This window comes from Neofelis nebulosa, chromosome 5, assembly GCF_028018385.1.
Source record: "Neofelis nebulosa isolate mNeoNeb1 chromosome 5, mNeoNeb1.pri, whole genome shotgun sequence".
In the NCBI taxonomy this organism is placed as follows: domain Eukaryota; kingdom Metazoa; phylum Chordata; class Mammalia; order Carnivora; family Felidae; genus Neofelis; species Neofelis nebulosa.
In genome coordinates, this window is record NC_080786.1 from 99,712,392 (window position 1) to 99,731,600 (window position 19,209).

At 36.0% G+C, this 19,209-nt stretch overlaps 1 protein-coding gene across 3 annotated transcripts in view; it reads left to right on the forward strand.

Moving 5' to 3' along the window:
* The window catches only part of CFAP44 (cilia and flagella associated protein 44), a 158,351-nt gene that overhangs the window by 127,049 nt on the left and 12,093 nt on the right, over positions 1 to 19,209 (forward strand). For 2 of the 3 annotated variants that reach the window (XM_058731393.1, XM_058731394.1), the window contains 4 exons: positions 3,984 to 4,484; positions 7,043 to 7,246; positions 7,484 to 7,679; positions 17,596 to 17,706. In XM_058731393.1, coding sequence (XP_058587376.1) covers positions 3,984 to 4,484; positions 7,043 to 7,246; positions 7,484 to 7,679; positions 17,596 to 17,706 — 1,012 coding nt within the window. The remainder of the gene's footprint in view (positions 1 to 3,983; positions 4,485 to 7,042; positions 7,247 to 7,483; positions 7,680 to 17,595; positions 17,707 to 19,209) is intronic. The other variant, XR_009262176.1, reaches the window with a different exon arrangement.

Genomic DNA, 19,209 nt, shown 5'->3' on the forward strand with positions numbered 1-19,209 from the left:
CTTGCCAACACTTGTTATTTCTTGTCTTTCTGTTACTAGCCATTCTGATAGGCATAAGATGATATTTCATTGTAGTTTTGATTTGTATTTCCCTGATCATTAGTGATGTTGAGAATCTTTTCGTGTGTCTGTTGGCCATATGTATGTTTCCTTTAGAAGAATGTCTATTCAGGTTCTCTGCCCTTTTTTTAATTGGATTTTTTTTTCATGTCGTTTAAGTTCCTTATATAGTTTGGATGTTAACTCCTTATTGCATATATCATTTACAAATATCTTCTCCCATTCACTGGATTTCCTTTCAGTTTTGTTGCTGGTTTCCTTTGCTGTGCAAAAGCTTTTTATTTTGGTGTAGTTCCAACAGTTTATTTTTGCTCTTGTTTCCCTTACCTTAGGAGATAAATCTAGAAATATGTTTCTATGGCTGATGTCAAAGAAATTATTGCCTGTATTTTCTTTATTTTTTTTAAGTTTTTTAAGTTTATTTATTTATTTTTGAGAGAGAGAGAGAGAGAGAGAGAGTGAGAGAGAGAACAAGCAGGGGATGGGCAGAGAGAGGGGGAGAGAGAATCCCAAGCAGGCTCCATGCTGTCAGCACTGAGCGCCATGTGGGGCTCAAACTCATGAACTGTTAGATCATGATCTGAGCCAAAACTAAGAGTTGGACACTTAACCAACTGAGCCACCCAGACACCCCTGCCTATGTTTTCTTTTAGAAATTTTATGGTTTAAGGTCTCACATTTAGGTCTCTAATCCATTTTGAGTTCATTTTTATCTATGGTATAAGAAAGTGGTCTAGTTTCATTCTTTTGCATGTAGCTGTCCAATTTTCCAGCATCATTTGTTGAAGAGACTACCTTTTTCCCCATTGTATATTCCTGCATCATTTATCATAGATTGACTCTATAAGTGTGGGTTTATTTCTGGGTTTTCAATTCTGCCCATTGATCTACATGTCCGTTTTTGTGCTAGTACCATACTGTTTTGATTACTACAGCTTTGTAGTATATCATGAAATCTGGGAGTGTGATACCTCCAGTGTTGTTATTTTTTCTTAAGATTGCTTTAGCTATTTGGGGTCTTTTGTGATTCCATACAAATTTTAGAATTATTTGTTGTAGTTCTGTGAAAAATGCTTTTCATATTTTGATAGGGATTGTATTAGATTTGTGGATTGCTTTGGGTAGTGTGGATATTTTTACCAATACTAATTCTTCCAATCCATGAGCATGGACTATCTTTCCATTTATTTGTGTCTTCTTCAATTTGTGTCACCAATGTTTTATAGTTTTCAGAGTACAAGTGTTCACTTCTTTGGTTAAGTTTTGCTAGGTATTTTATTTTTGTTGGTGCAATTGTAAATGAGATTGTTTTCTTAATTTCTCTTTCTGCTACTTCATTATTAGGATATGGAAATGCAACAAATTTTTGTATATTAATTTTTTTATTTTGCAACTTTACAAAATTAATTGACCAGTTCTAGTAATTCTTTGATGGTGTCCTTAGGGTTTTTTCTATGTAAAGTATCATGTCATCTACAAATAGTGACAATTTTACTTCTTCCTTACCAATATGGATGCATTTTTCTTTCTTTTTCTTGTCTGATTGCTGTGGCTAGGACTTCTAGTATTATGTTGAATAAAAGTAGTGAAAGTGGACATCCTTGTCTTGTTGCTGATCTCAGAAGAAGAACTTTCAGTTTTTCACCATCGAGTTATGATGTTAGCTGTGGGTTTTTTATATAAGGCCTTTATTATGTTGAGGTATGTTATCTATAAACCTATTTTGTTGGGAGATTTTTTTATCAGGAATGGTTGTTGAATTTTGTCAAATGCTTTTTCTGCATCTATTGGGATGATCATATAGTGTGAATTCTTTCTCTGATTAATGTGATATATGACATTGATTTCCAAATATTGAACCACCCTTGCACCCCAAGAATAAATTCTGCTTGATTATGGTGAATAATTTTTTCAATGTATTGTTGAATTTGGTTTGCTAATATCTTACCGATTTCTGTGTCTATGTTCATCAGAGATATTGGCCTGTGGCAGTAGTAGTAGTTTTTGTTGTTATTATTGTGATTTTTGTCTGGTTTTAATGTCAGGGTAATGCTGGCTTTATAGGCTGTACCTAGAAGCTTTCCTTCCTCATATATTTTGGAAGATTTGGAAAAGAATATGTATTAACTCTTCTTTCAATATTTGGTAGAATTGACCTATGAATCCATCTGGGCCTGGACTTTTGTTTTTTGATGACTCATTCAATTTCATTGCTAATAATTAGTCTGTTCATATTTTCTATTCTTCAGTTTTAGAAAGTTATATGCTTCTAGGAATTTATTAATTTCTTCTAGGTTGTCTAATTTCTTGGCGTATAATTTTCCATAATATTCTCTTATAACTCTTTTACATTTCTGTAGGTCAGTTGTTATTTCTCCTCCTTCATTTCTGATTTTATTTATTGAGTCTTCTCTTTTTTCTTGATTAGTCTAGCTAAATGTTTATCACTTTTGTTTATCTTTTCAAAAACCAGGTCCTGGTTTAATGATCTTTTATTGTTTTGTTTGTCTCTATTTCATTTACTTTTACTCTAATCTTTATTATTTCATTCCTTTCACTAGCTTTTGGCTTTGTTCTTTTTCTAACTCCTTTAGGTGTAAGATTAGGTTGTTTATTTGAGCTTTGTCTTGTTTCTTGAGTAGGCCTCTACCACTATAAACTTCCTTCTTAGAAATGCTTTTGCTGTATTCCGAAGATTTTGGACTGTTTTTTTCATTTTCATGAGTCCCCATGTAGTTTTTTTTTTTTTTTTTACTGCCTCTTTGATTTCTCAGTTGATCCATTCATTATTGAGTACATGTTATTTAACCTCCATATATTTATGTTCTTTCTAATATTTTCTTGTAATTTATTTCTAGTTTCATACCACTTTGGTCAAAAAAGATGCATGATATGATTTCCATCTTTTTAAATTTGTTGAGATTTTTTTTTTGTGGCATAACATGTGATTTATCCTGGAGAATATTCCATTTGTACTTGAAAAGAATGTGTATTCCATTTTGAGATGGAATATTTTTTATATATCTGTTAGGTTCATCTGGTCTAATGTGTCATTCAAAGCTACTGTTTCCTTATTGATACTCTATCTGGGTCATATATCCATTGATGTGAGCTGGCTGTTAAAGTTCCTGAATAATACAGAATTACTGTCAATTTGGAGAAGTATATTTTGATTTTTTTTAACCTGTATATTTATGCAAAGTAACTCTTAATAGCCTTTGGACCATCTTGTTACCTAATTGTATACAGGATTAGGGCGGCATGTGCCTATAGGCTCTTGTAAGAACATTTTGAAAACAAAGAGTGGGGAAACATCTTGTAATGAGGGAGCAATGGCTCCTGTGGCTTGAGGTAGGGGCCACAACTTGGCTTAGATAAGTGGATCAGGAACAAAGGAAGTATCCTGGAATCTCTTGGTGTGCTATGATATTGCAATTCAGGGTCATGACGTTGCCTGCACAAGAAATAACAGTAATAATGTGGCCAAAATACAGAAGAAATAAGTAGACAACCATAAATGTGTCTCAGCCAATGGAATTTGAGTTTCCATCTGGGAAGGGCAGTTATGTGTGTGTGTTCCTGACCAGAGAATGAGCTTTTACTGTCTAGGTTTTGGCTGAGTACAAGCCTTCAGGAAGAACTTCCCCTGGGTGGTGGGAAGAGAACAGCAGAACTTAGCCCTACAGGCCAGCCGAGGGATACCAGAGGTCACATCCATACTGTCTTCCTCTTTTGGAGAAGCTAAATTGGAAACAGCCTAAAAGTTAGACAAAAGAGTAACTTAGTAGAGAATAGGAATAATCCTGTATATAATTAGATAACAAAATTTTTATTTTGGCTTTTTGCTAGGGATACCTGTCAAGGGACAGAAATCATATTTCAAACTGGGTTGTCATTTTGTTTCCTTCTGTTCTTTTTATTAGGCCCATTCAAAGAAAATGCACATGAACAAATGCATCCTCTCTCTTCGAGATCTTAAAGTGGCTGTTATTGAGGAAATACAGTGCCTGGTGCAAGAACTGAAGAGCATTCAGTCAACTCTTCACATATCCAAGCACATCCCTATTCCTGAAATCCCTCAGATACACCCAGAAGAAGTTCCAGAAAAGAGATTTCACTATGATGAGGAAATTCTCCTAAATTTTAAGCAAGAGCATATGACGATTCAGGATGAAAAGCCCTCTGAACTGGAACAGAGACGGTCTACAGGCGCAGGTGGAGGATTTCTCAAACTCTCTTTTGGAAAGGATGGTGATTTGACAACAAGAGATTCATTGTCTAGATCATCAAGGGCATTAGCACTAATTGTAGATACTCCAAAGTTAATGGAATTTGAAAAAGCAGATCCAATTGATCTAGAGCTGGAGATTATGAAGAGAGACGAGATTAAGCATGTGTACATGCAAGAGTATTTGACCAACAGGGTAAGGGGTGAAACTATGCCTTTTTAAAGCTGAAAGAGGGGAGAAGGGAAGAACTAGATCTATTATTTGTGTGTGTGTGTGTGTGTGTGTGTGTGTGTGTGTGTGTATACACACTCTCTATAATAATCTTTCTCACTGACCAGCCCACTGAAGGCTTGGCTTCCTCCCCATCTCTGGCTTTCTGGAACCCATTGCCCTCTGCCCAAGAACATTGGAGCTTTTAAACCTTTTGCTTTCTGCAAAGCTAAGAATTAAGAGCAAATCCATGTTAATCAGCATCTAACTCAAGTCTTGGTAAAGGGCAAATGATGGAGCAGCTTTCAGATGATGGATGGAACATAATTTAAAAACTTTCCAGAGAAAGTTTCCCTCTGCTTTTTACCTCCTTTTTTACCTCCTTTTTTTTTTACCTCCTTCTCTTTCTCTAATGTGTGATTTGCCTCATTAGTGGGAGTGTTCATGGTGATGACTGGCTTCAAATTTGTTCTGGAGCTGGAATGGCACCTATTTTTTTTTTTCTAGGAAACCAGATCAGGTTGGGGCCAGTTGTATAGGAGGTGCTCTGAATCTGGAAGGAAAAGAACCTTTCCCAGATAGACAGCTCTCTGCTGCCAGCAGCGTAGGATTTTGTTCCTAAATGTCTGTCCAGCTCCACCCTGTGAAGGCACCCCCGAAAGTTTCCCAAACGTATTCTTCACCCAATATCTGTACTTCATCCAGCCTTACTCTTCCTCCCTCTCCCTGCTTCTGTTCCCTACCCCATTCTCAGTTTTATATTTGCTTTTTCCTTTGTTATCTCTTTCTACTTGCATTGCTTTCCTTTCAAATGTGAGTCATCATTCAAAACTCATCACAGTTCCAAATCTTCTCCAGAACCTTCTGTCCACATTACATACTCATCTTTTTTCTAAGCTCCAAGTGCACCTATAAGTAGCACTTCAGGTTTTGCACTTATTTTTCTTGCTGTTTTATGTGTATTCTTTGTTTTATTGAAGTATAATGAACACACAATATTGTATTAGTTTCAGGGGTACAATATAATGATTCAACAATTCTGTACATCACTCAGTGCTCAAATGTGTTATTGTTGTCTTGCAAATTAGATTTCACAGCTCTTGAAAGGCCACATATAATCTTTTGATTTGCCTACAGTGTCTAGGAAATGCCAGACCTATGGTAGATATTCAATAAAGAGTTTGATTGATTTCATTGTAGCTAATGTATTAATGGTATTAACATATGCATTGGACATTCTTTGCGCAGGAATAGTGGTAGTTAGGTAGTAGGGATGTAACAGTACTCTAACCAGACATATTCTCTATCCTAATTAAGCTTATAGACTATCAGACAAGTGACAGCAAAACAAGTGTGAACCTCACGAACTTAAACACCTATGTGTTTAAGTGGTACAGTTCCAGAATGGTGTTACACTAAAATAAATACAGTCCTGCCTTGAAATAAATATCAAAATAATTCAAATTTGTTGAACAAACATTAAAGAGGAGCCCACTTAGTCTACAACCATAGATAATTAAAAGGTTTCTTCTTTTTTTTTTTTTTTAAGTTTATTCATTTATTCTTTCTGAGAGAGAGCACAAGTAGGGAAGGGGCACAGAGAGAGGGAGACACAGAATCTGAAGCAGGGTCCAGGCTCTGAGCTGTCAGCACAGAGCCCAACACAGGGCTTGAACTCACGAACTGGGAGATCATGACATGAGCCGAAGTCAGACACCCAACTGACTGAGCCACCCAGGTACTCCTCCTTTTTTTTTAAGCTCTCAAATTCTCTAGCAGTAGTTTCACTGTTCCCAAACTACAATCTCTTAATTTTTTTTCAGCCATGTGCTGGGCCCTCACTCATTACAGGTTTTTGACTGTTGAGGTTCCCCATGATTCACAGACTGATGAAAAACATGGAATGGTTTGTCTTCTACCTATGGTACTAGTTTCCTCAGGAGAACCAGACCTTGGGACTCTCTCTTAATGTCTTCCTCTCCTTTGGGATGGGGTGAGGAGGAAACTGTGCCAAAATCAGCAAAACCAAGCATTTAAAATCATTGGGATGGCCGTGGGATAAGGTTTAGACCAGGGCTTGGGGAGTACTTTGTTCTCAGCCCAACTCTATAAAATTAAATCACCTTTAAAATGTTTGAAAATTTTCAGAATAAGAAGTTGAGGGAAATATTTAGTGCTTCCTGTATGAGAGGCACTGTAGAGATACTGTCGGGTAAAGTGGAGGCAGATATAAACACTATGCACAAGGAGCTCATAGTCTCCGATTTAAACCATACAGTACAGAAAGAAGGGCATTCTCAATTAATGGCTTAATCAATGGTAAAGAAACAGCTGGAAGGACTATAGTTACAGAATCCCTACCACTTAAGTTGATTTGTAAGACTTACACATACATGCCACATGAGCCCATATAATTATTTCTCCATAATAACGGTATAATGAGAAAATGCTTTTACCTAAACAAACTGGTATTTTTAGGTAGTTTTAAAAATAGTTACCTGGTCTTAACTTTTCATATACCCTCAAATCTTTTTCCACCTCAGATCAAAGAACTGATTGTCACCTTTGATGCAGAGCTTCGTCTTCTGAGGCACCAGAAACTGAAACTAGATATTCAGATGAAATTATCTGACCTTCACCATGTCACATTATTTCAAGAAATGCTTCTCCTCAAGAATTTTGAAAAACAGGAGAACATACTTCAAGAGCGTGTTAATTCATTAGACAAAGAAGAACAGGATATGCAAGTATGAACGGACAGGAGAGTGCTGGCTGGCTGTATCCTTTAGTTATGGAGGGGATTTGATTCTTCTTTTCCTTCTTCATCTTCTCAGCTTAATTCCCTCCATTGTTCTAATCCTCCTCTCTTGTCTTTTCTCCCTCCAAATGTTTGTGAATTGTAACCTTACATTGTAATATACCTTGTTCTCTGAGCCTGGTTTATCAGAAATACTCTATCACTTGTTCTGTTTTTGTTCATTTAGTGGAAAATAAATGAAACTCTTAAAGAGATGGAAGAGAAAAAGAATGAAATCACCAAGCTCCAGGACCAAGAAAAAGCACTCTATGCTGGTTTCCAAGCAGCTCTTGGAGAAAACAATAAATTTACTAATTTTCTCATGAAAGTCCTGAAGAAGAGGATTAAGCGGGTGAAGAAAAAGGAGGTTGAAGGAGATGCCGGTTTGAATTTCTTTCTAACATATGATCTTATCTTTTTTCTCATTAGCATGAAATGGAGAAGTAGCTAAGGACATATTTCTCACTTTTTATTCACTACAACATAGACAGAGGTGCTCTGAGGTTGAAGAAGAGATTATAAACCTGTAGGTCTCTAACCATCTGGAGTTGACTTGTGTGTGTGTATCTGGTCCAAGGCAGCTTTAGGGTAGTTTCATTTAACAAGCACATCTTCTCATTTCCCAATTGATTGTCATCTTTGATAAAATATCTCTTCATGTCTTTTGCCCATGTTTGAATAGGATTTTTGCTTTTGTATTCTTGAGGTTTAGGAGTTCTTTGTTATGGTCTGGATACTAGTCCTGTGTCAGATGCTTTGCAGATATTTTTTTCCAGTCTGCAGCTTGTTCTTTTCATTCCCTCAACAGGGTCTTTGACAGAACAAAAGTTTTATTTTTTGTTGATGTCCAATTTATCAATTTTTCTTTTTTTTTGGGTCTTGTTTTGGTGTCAAAGTCTAGGAATTCATGGCCTAGCTCTGGGTCCCAAGGATTCTCTCCTATCTATTTCTAAAATTTTTATAGTTTTACATTAAAGTCTGTGATACATTTGGGCTTAATTTTTATATAAGGCGTGAGACTTAGGCCAAGGTCTTTTTTTGCCTACTGTGAATGTCCATTTGCTCTAGCACCATTTGTTGGAAAAGCTTTCTCCCATTGGATTGCTTTTGATCTTTGTCAAAAATCAGTTGCGTGTATTTGTGTGGATCTATTTCTGCGTGTTTGGCTCTGTTGATCAATTTGTCTCCTCTTCACCAATACTACAGTCTTAATTACAGAGGCCATTGAGTTCTGAAGTCAGGTAGACTAATTCCTTCCACTTTATTCATCTTCTTCAATGTTATTTTAGCTATCCTATTTCCTATAACTTCCCATATGTTAGAATATTTTTTTATATCTACAAAAAATCTTGGTGGAATTTTGACAGCAATTGTATTAAACCTTTATATCAGTTTGGAGAGAACCTGCATCCTTACTACATTGAATCATCCAGTGAATGAGCACAGTGTGTATTTAGAGCTTTGATTTCTCTCATCAGCATTACACCATTTTCAACATAAAATTCAGGTTCATGTTCTAATAGATTTATACCTAAGTATGTCCTTTTTTAAAAGTGATTTTAAGTGCTATTTAATTCTTTTAGCAGTAGAAATATTTTATTAAAATCTCATACAAAATCCTAGAAAGTGAAATAAGTGGCATACTAATAATACACATTAGTAGAATTTTATAATGCTGTTTTACTTTTATTTATTTATTTATTTTTATTTAATTTTTTTTTTATTTTTTTTAACGTTTTATTTATTTTTGAGACAGAGAGAGACAGAGCATGAACAGGGGAGGGTCAGCGAGAGGGAGACACAGAATCTGAAACAGGCTCCAGGCTCTGAGCTGTCAGCACAGAGCCCGACGCGGGGCTCGAACTCACGGACCGCGAGATCATGACCTGAGCCGAAGTCTGACGCTTAACCGACTGAGCCACCCAGGCGCCCCTATTTATTTATTTTTAACATTTATTTATTTTTGAGACAGAGAGAGACAGAGCATGAACGGGGGAGGGTCAGAGACAGAGGGAGACACAGAATCTGAAACAGGCTCCAGGCTCTGAGCAGTCAGCACAGAGCCCGACGTGGGGCTCGAACTCACGGACCGCGAGATCATGACATGAGCCGGTCAGATGCTTAACTGACTGAGCCACCCAGGTGCCCCAATGCTGTTTTATTTTTAATCTTGGTGTCACATGTTCACACTGGCATATAGAAATACAGTTGCTTTGTAGATATTGATCACTTAACTTGTGACATCACTTAGTCTAGGAGTTTTTGATAGATTCCTTGGGATTTTCTATGTAGACAATAATTTCATCTGCAAATATGTTCAGTTTTATTTCTTTCTTTCTGATCTTTATGCTCATTTTCTTTTATTGCCTCATTGCACTGATTAGAACATCCAGTATTATATTGAAATAGAGTGCCAAGAGCTGACATCCTTGCCTTATTCCTAATCTGAGGCAGACAACATTCAATCTTTCACCATTAAGTATGCTACCTGTAGGTATTTCATAGATACTCTATCAAATTGAGGAAGTTCCCCTCTGTTCCTAGTTTTCATTATGAATGAGTATTGATTTTTTTCAGATGTTTTACTGCATTGGTTGATGATTATGTGATTTTTTTTCTTTATCCTGTGAATATGGTGGGTTATACTGGCTGATCACTGATTATTGAATCAGACTTACACCCTTGAAATATCCTCTCCCTATGTTACATAATTCTTTTTATATATTGTTGAATTCTATTTGCTAATATTTTATTTAAAAATGTTGTGTCTAAGGGCCTCTGGCTAGCTCAGGCAGTAGAGCATGCAACTCTTGCTCTTGGAGTTGTGATGTAAGCCCCACGTTGGGTGTGGAACTTACTTAAAACACACACACACACACACACACACACACACCACAGCAAAAATACCTAAACCCCCCCAAAACAAAAAGAAATTTTATGTCTATATATTCATGTGGATCATTGGTCTGTAGCTTGCTTTATTTCTCCTTTTTGTACTGTCTTTGTCTGGTTTTAGTATAAGGATAATATTAGCTTCAAAATATGAATCAGGAGGTCTTCTCTTTGATTTTCTAGAAGATAATGTGTATGGTGTTAATCATGTAAATGTTTGGCAGTGTTCTCCGGAGAAACTATTTGGACCTATAGATTTCTTTAGGGTAGTTTTAAAATTACAGAGTCGATGTTTTCAATAGTTCTAGACCTTTTCAAATGTGGTAATTTGTATTTTTGTATGTATGAAAGTGGTCTGTCTCATCCAAGTTGCCAAATTTATGTGTGTAGGGATGTTCGTTGTATTTCTGTTATCTTTTTTAATGTCTGCAAGGTCATTAGTAATGTCTGTAGTAATATCACCTGTTGCATTCTTGATATTGGTAGCTTTTTTTGTTATTTCCCTATTTTTTTAGACTTGCTAGAGGTTTCTCAATTTTATTGATCTTTTTGAGAACAAACCAGCTCTTTGCTGAAGTGATTTGTTTTCTATTTTTCTGCTTTCAATTTTATTGATTTCTGCTCTTATCTTTACTATTACCTTCCTTCTGCTTGCTTTGGATTTATTCTGCACTTCTGTTTTTAGGTTTCAAAGTGAATTATTGATTTAAGACTTTTTCTCTTTTCTAATTTAGTGCTATAATTTCCCTCAACACTGCTTTAGCTGTATTCCACAAATTTTGGTAAGTTTTTTTTTTCATTTTCATTCATGTTAATGCAGTTTTAAAATTTGCATTGATCTTTCCTCTAGGTCCCATGGATTATATAGAAGTATGTTGTTTGGGTCCAAGTGTTTTGAGATTTTCCTGTTATCTTTCTGTTTGTGATTCCTAGTTTGATTCCATTGTGGTCAGAGAACACGTTATGCATGATTTCAGTTCTTTTATAGTTGTTGAAATTTGTTTGATGGTCTAACATATGGTCTGTCTTGGTGTGGGTACTTGAAAAGAATGTATATTCTGCTGTTTTGGGTTAAGTCTTCTATTACTGTCAATTAGATCCTATTGGTTAATGATGCTATTAACCAACTTCTGTAGTCTGTAGTCTGATTTTCTGTAGAGTTCTAATCAAATGCTGAGAGAGGCGGTGTTGAAGTCTCCAAATATAATCATGGATTTATCTATTTCTCTTTTCATTTCTGTCAGTTTTTGCTTCATATTTTGTAGTGCTGTTATTTTTATGCATACACATTTAGGATTGCTATGTCTTCTTGGTAGATGGACACTTTTATCATTATATAAGGTCTTTCTCTGTCTAGAGTAATTTTTTTTTGCTCTGAAGTCTACTTTATCTCATGTTAATATAGCCACTCTTGCTTGGCTTTGGTTAATATTTGCATGATATATCTTTTCTTTTACTTTCAATTTGACTATATTATTAGAAGTGAATTTCTAGCAGATAGCATATAGTTAACGTTTTTCACCCACTCTTTGTCTTTTAATTGGTATACTTAAACCATTTACATTTGATGTGTTAGGGCTTAAGTCTGTCGTTTAATTTTTTTTTTTATTCTCTCTGTTTTCTATCTTCTACATTTTCCTGTCCTCCTATGGGCTACTTGAACATTTTTTTAGAATTCCATTTTAATTTTCTCTAGTGTTTTGAGTGTATCTCATTGTGCAACATCTTTAGTGATTGATTTATAAATTGCATTATATATACATAATTTATCCCAGACCACCAGTGTCATCATTTTACCAATTTAAGTCATGTATAGAATCCTCATCTGCCTTTAAATCCCCCAAATGGAGGAGGGAAGCCTATTATATTTACCTATAGTTTTGCTTATCATATTTATTCTTCCTTGATGTTCCAAGTTCCTTAAAAAAAAAGAATTTTCCTCCTGTTTAGAGAATTTCCTTTATCTGCTCTTTTGGGGTAGGTATACTAGTGGCAATTTTTTTTCCCCCTTAATCTGAAAGTGTCTTGATTTCCTCTATTTCAGAAAGACATTTTCCCTGGGTATAGGATTTTAGGTTTACTTTTTTTTTTCTTTCTGCATTTGAAAAATATTGTGCTACTTCCTTCTGGCCTCCATGGTTTCTGATGAGAAATCCCCTGATATTCAAATTGTTCATCACTTATAGGTGAAGAATCACTTTTCCCTCACTGCCTTCAAGATTTTTTGTCTTTAGTTTCCAGAAGATTGGCCATGAGGTGCCTTGGAGTAGATTCTTTGGGTTCATACTGATGGGGCTTCACTCCTTTTATCTGTAGGCTTATGTTTTGCCAAATTTGAGAAGTTTCTAGTCATTGTTTCTTCAAGTGCTTTTGAGAACTCCCTCTTTCTTTACTCCTTTTGGGACTCATGGCATGACTGTTTGACATTTCATTATAGTCCCATAGGTCCCTGAGGCTCTGAGGCTTGGGATTTATTTTTTTTTGTTGTTGTTGTTTTTTTGTTGTTTTTTTTACTCTTCTTTCTGTTTTTCAAACTGGCTAATTTCCATTGTTCTCTCTTCAGGTTTACAGATGCTTTCCTGTGTCTCCCTCCATTCTGCTGTTGAGCCCATTCACTAAGTTTCTGTTCTAGTTATTGTATTTTCAGTTCTAAAACTTCCATTTAATTCTTCTTTGTATCATTTATTTCCTGATACTTTTTATTTCTTTGAACAGGCTTTGTATTTTTTTATTTGCTTAAAGTGTGTTAATTATTGGTCATTGAAGAATTTTCATTATGGCTATTTTAAATATTTTGTCAATTAATTCTAACATTTCTGTCGTCTTAATGTTGACATTTATCCATTGTCTTTTCCCATTCAGATGGAGATCTTCCTGGTTCTTGGTATGATTAGTAACTTTCAATTGAAACCTGGAAACTTACATATTATGTTAGGAGACTTTGTATCTTACTTAATTCCTCTGTTTTATTTGGCTTTCTCTAACACTGCTCTGACAGAGAAAGGGTATGTGTATATTCCTTATTGCCAGGTGGAGGTACTCAGCCTTCACTGTGACTCAAGGGAAGGAGGATCTCTTTGTTCTGGAGTTCTGATTCTCCATGTAGTCTCTACTGACAACATAGTGGGGATGGCCTTGGTACCTGTGGGCAATGGTGAAAGTCCTGACTCTCCACTAGGGTTCTTCTTCCTCTTCTCCTTCTTCTTCTTCTTCTGCTTCTGCTTCTGCTTCTGCTTCTTCTGCTTCTCCTTCCTCTTCTTATTCTTCCCCTCCTTCTCCTTCTTCTTCTTCCTCCTCCCCCTCCTCTCCTCCTCCTCCTCCATTAGGTTTCTTCTAATGTGGCCTGTGTCGGAGGAGGAAGTGAGTCTTATTGTTGCCAGGTGAAAGTAGAAATACAGGGTGCCCGTGTGGTCTCCACAGACATCTTGGTGGGGGTTGAAAGCATGGCTGGTTACCAGCCAGCAGGAACAAATATCCCGGTTCCCTGCTTGGTCTTCTCTGATACCATCCTGGGTGGTGGGAATGTGGGGTACCTGACTGCAGCTTTGCAAGGGTGAATGTCTAGTTTCCCCACTTCACCTTCATTTATGGGGGTGGGAGTGGGACCACAATTTTTTTTCCTGTGGTGTTTATTTAGAGTATTATCTAAAAAATTTGTCTTGTTAGGCTTCCTCTTTCTTGGCTGTTTGGCTAGAGAGAGCAGGCTCTTGTTGGGCCTTTTTATAGCTGTATCTACTGGTATTTCCAGGCCACTAATTTATTCATTTCTAAGTCTGAAATATAAGAGGAAAAGAAGACCCAAAAAAATTCACCACAGTGTTGTTTCTCAGGTCCTGAGGTTCATATTTAGTCTGCCTTCTTTCCATTTTTCAGAATCTTCTGTTTATTTTACATATAATGTCCAAGTTTTAGCTGTATTTTGCAGGAGGAATAGGAAAAAAATAGACCTAATTCATCTTCCTCAAAATTGAAATCTATGAAAAGAATTTTAGTCTAATTTTAAACTCTGCTGATTTATTTCATAAAATGATACAGACCACCTAAAATAATTTTAAGGAGATAATAAATTCAAGAAATCTTCTAGAGAGTATGAGGTGCATGTCTTATTTCTAACTTGATGTTCCATAAAATAGAAATTGCCAATTGGTGATCTATAGCTCATAAATCGCCTCAAAGTGTTTAAAAAGAAAACAGCATAGAGTGGGAATCTACAATTGCTTATCTAAAACTCTTGGTAGCAGATGAGCTTTAGTATTTATATTTTTTTATATTTTATAAAAGCTTTGTATATGGCACTGTTAAAGAAAAAATGATTCATGGCACTTGTTAAAGAACAATAAAGCAGACTTTATTCAGGGTCACTACCACAAGGGGATTTTATTTTATTTTTAAAATTTATTTTTGAGAGAGAGCATAAGTGGGGGGAGACAGAGAAGGGACAGAGGATTAGAAGTGGGCTCTGTGCTGATAGCAGTGAGACCAATGTGGGCTTGAACCCACAAACCATGAGCTCATGACCTGAGCCAGAGTCGAACGCTCAACCCACTGAACCACCCAGGTGCCCCCAGTGGGATTTTATAATAGGGGAGAGAGATCAGCACAGCTTTGAATATAACAAGGACAAGTGGAGAGTTATAGCCAAGGAACAGGTTGGGAGTCAGTGGGTGGAAAATTACTAAGAGGTAGGGTAATTCTTTGCAAGACTGACCTAACAGGGTTCTTAACTGAAGCCTGGCCAGAGTAAAAAGATAGTGAAGGTAAGGAATAAGGAGGAATCTGATCAAATATCAAGAGTGTGGGGATTTTACTAAATTGATGCTGCAGGATTCTTGCTAAAACTGGACAAATGGGTCAATAGCCAAACCTATGGTCCACTACTTGTCAGAGAGAGGACTCAGAGGAACCTGACTCAAATTTGGTCAAAGAAGAGAGTCTTTGTCAACTAACACCCCCAACAGGGGTTAGTGCAGGATCTCTAAAATCAAACACCTTAATATTTTTGCAGCAAGACAAATACTCACACTAAGTAGGTTAAATAAAGATTATAAATAGCATTACTTCAGGGAAGTTATGAAAAGATTCTTTTCAAGGCACTCTGATTTAGTAATTGTGGACCTATAAAACCAAGGGTGTGTTAGGTACGTCACAGCATAAGCAGTTTGGCAGCTTGGTCTCAACCCTCTTCGACTCAATGCATTGAAATTAATTGCACTACATTCTGCAGGCATTTGAGCTTATGGTCTCTGCATCCTCAACCATTTATTTATTTTTTGTTTGTTTTTAATTGGTTATTTTATTTTGTAGAATTTTATTTATTTAAAAATAATTTTTGGGGCACCTGGGGGCTCAGTCAGTTAAGCGTCCGACTTTGGCTCAGGTCATGATCTCACGGTCCGTGAGTTCGAGCCCCGCGTCGGGCTCTGTGCTGACAGCTCAGAGCCTGGAGCCTGCTTCACATTCTGTGTCTCCCTCTCTCTCTGCCCCTTCCCTGCTCATGCTGTGTCTGTCTCAAAAATAAATAAAGATTAAAAAATTTTTTTTAAATAAAAATAATTTTTGATTGAAGTATACTTGACAAACAATATTACATTAGTTTCAAGTGTACAGCATAGTGACTCTATGTTATACTCTGCTTGCCACAAGTGTAGCTACCATCTGTCACCAGACAACACTAGTACAGTACCACTGACAATATTCCCAATGCTGTACCTTTCGTCTCATGACTTATCATCCATAACTGGAAAGCTTATACTTTCTACTCCCATTCACCCATCCCTCTGGCAACCATCAGTTTGTTTTCTCTATTTATGGCTCTGCTCCTGCTTTTTTTTTCTTAGTTCATTTGTTTTTGTTTTTTAAATTCCATTTATAAGTGAAATCACATGGTATTTCTCTTTCTCTGACTTACTTCACTTAGCATTATGCCTTCTAGATCCATCCATGTTGTTGCAAGTAGCAAGAGCTCACCTCTCTTTTATGGCTGAGTAATATTCCATTGTGTATATATGTGTGTATTGATGGACACTTGGGTTGCTTCCATATCTTGACTATTGTAAATAATGCTGCAATAAATGTAAGGGTGCATATATCTTTTTGAACTAGTGTTTTCATTTCCTTTGAGTAAATACCCAATAGTGGAATTACTGGATCATATGGTAGCTCTATTTTTAATTTTTTGAGGAGTCTCCATACTGTTTTCCACAGTGGCTGCACCAATTTACATTCCCACCAACAGTGCAAGAGGGTTCCTTTTCCCCTGCATCCTCACCAACACTTGGTATTTCTTGTCTTTTTGATTCTAGCCATTCTGACAAGTGTAAGGTGATACCTCATTGTGGTTTTGATTTGCATTTCCCTGAAATATGAGTGATGTTGAGCATCTTTTCATGTGTGTCTGTTGGCCATCTGTATGTCTTCTTTGGAAAAATACCTATTCAGGTTCTCTACCTGTTTCTTAATCAAATTATTTGGTTTTTTTTTTTTTTTTTTTGGTGTCATAGAAGTTCCTTATATATTTTGGATGTTAGCTCATTGTTTACATCATTTGCAATATCTTTTCCCATTCACCGTGTTATCTTTTTGTTTTGTTGATGGTTTTCTTCACTGTGCAAAAGATTTTTCTTTTGGTGTAGTTCCAATAGTTTATTTTTGCTTTTGTTTCTCTTGCTTTAGGAGGAATATCTAGAAAGATGGGTTTTTTTTTGCCAGTGTCAAAGAAATTACCTCCTATATTTTCTTCTAGTAGTTTTATAGTTTTAGGTCTCACATTTAGGTCTCTAATCCATTTTAAGTTCATTTTTGTGTATGGTATAAGAAAGTGCCCCCCCTGCCCCCCCCCCAAAGAAAGTGCTCTAGTTCCATTCTTTTGCATATATCTGTCCAGTTTTCCCAGCACCATTTGTTGAACAGACTGTTTTCCCCATTGTCTGTTCTTCTCTCCTTGGTCACAGATTGATCATATAAATGTGGGTTATTTCTGGGCTCTTTATTTTGTTCTCTTGATCTAGGTGTCTATTTTTCTGCCAGTGCCATGCTGTTTTGATTATTATAACTTAGTAGCATATCTTGAAACCTGGGATTGTGATACCTCCGGTTTTGTGCTTTTAAGATTGTTTTGGCTATTCAAGGTCTTCTGTGATTCCATACAAATTTTGGGATTATTCATTCTAATTCTGTGAAAAATGCTATTGGTGTTTTGATAGGCATTGCACTGAATCTGTAGATTGCTTTGGATAGGATTGTCTTTAACCATTTTAAACTCTTCCAAACATATTGACTAAGTGCCTGATTTCTCTGTTATTTTCCTAATGACCAACTCATTGGAAAAAATACTTTTTTTTAAAATCTGGGATTTAGCTTAACACAGGAACTTCTCTGCTTATTAACAATGCCTTCCTCTCAATTTAGATGAAGAAGAAGATAGTGATGAATCAAGTGAAGAAGAATCCAGCCTAGAGAGTGATGAAGATGAGTCTGGATCTGATGATGAGGTTTTTGATGATTCTATTTGCCCAACAAGTAAGTTGGAAAAAGCCATGTGTTCTCTGTGAAATGTGGAGATGGATTGACCATACCAAGGGGGTCCTTTTTTGGTTTCTCAGTTGTCTCATAATAAAATTTAAGGCAAGACTGGTTTAAGTTGTATGAAGTATAGTCAATGATTATTTATTTATTTTTTTTGGCTCTCTGGATGATTTATTTTCTTTTCCCTTAGGCAGCCATTAATTAATGACAAATAATTTGCAGATAATTTATAGTTTATTCACAAATTATGCATCAATTTTCATTTTATAGAGAAATGATTGATTGTACTGTGTGTGTATATTTTTAATGAAGCTTTCCCATTTTGACAAACCCATTCAAATTTTCTTTTTTTACTTTTATTTTTAATTTAGTTTATTTTTAACTTATCAATATATCATGATCATTATTTTTTAAGCCTATTTTTGTTTTTTTAAATGTGAAATTTACTGTCAAATTGATTTTCATACAACACCCAGTGCTCATCCCAACAGGTGCCCATTCAAATTTTCATATTTAAAATCTGCTTTGTAGAAGGGTACTTTGTACCAGTTTTGTGGAGACACTTAGCAGTTTATATTCACTGTTTTCCCTGGTAAAGGCAGTCTGAAGCAGCTAGACCAATATTCTTACAGTCTCAATAGATGAATAGTCCAGTGCAGGAAAAACAGTTTCTTTTTGGTCTGAAATTTATCTTCCTAGCCATTTTATATAAATTTTAAAGTTTCATTTCAAATAAAGTTTAAATCTTGTTTTAATGTTGTAAACAAGAGACTTCCTAAAATCACATGCATGAGTGAAATAGAGTTCAAAAGATTAAATACAACTTCTTTTACAGCAGGATTAAACGGTCTGAAAAAAGTCTCACAGCTCATCTATTAGTGGTGGAACTAGGGTCAGAACTAAGGTTTCTAAATTCTATTGTAATACTCTTATTTTCACATTCTTTATCTATTGCTTGGTGTATAAATGTGGCTGTGATGTGATATAGTGGAAATTAATAGAGAGATAATGTGAATCCCACTGTGTCACATATCAGTTACATGACCTCTCTGAGACTTAGGGTCCTCACCTATAAAGTAGGAACAACAGTTTCTACCTTGCAGGGGCCTATGAGCTTTGAGTGAGATAATGTGCATAAAGGGCTTAACAGAAAGCCTGGCTCATAGTACTGCTCAGAATGTCAATACTGTATCATAATTGCTATCATGATTACTTATACTATTAATAATTTCCACCTGGAACAATGGAGCCCTAAGTGTAGTCATTATTAATTCTTTATTTTTAAGTTTATTTATTTGGGGGGGGCACAGAAGAGAGAGAGAGAGAGAGAGAGAGAGAGAGAGAGAGAGAGAATTCCAAGCAGGCTCTACACTAACACCATGGATCCCAAAGTGGGGCCCAATCTCATGGACCATGAGATCATGACCTGAGCCAAAAACAAGAGTCAGATGCTTAATCGACAGAGCCACCCAGGCATCCTGGTCATTATTAATTCTG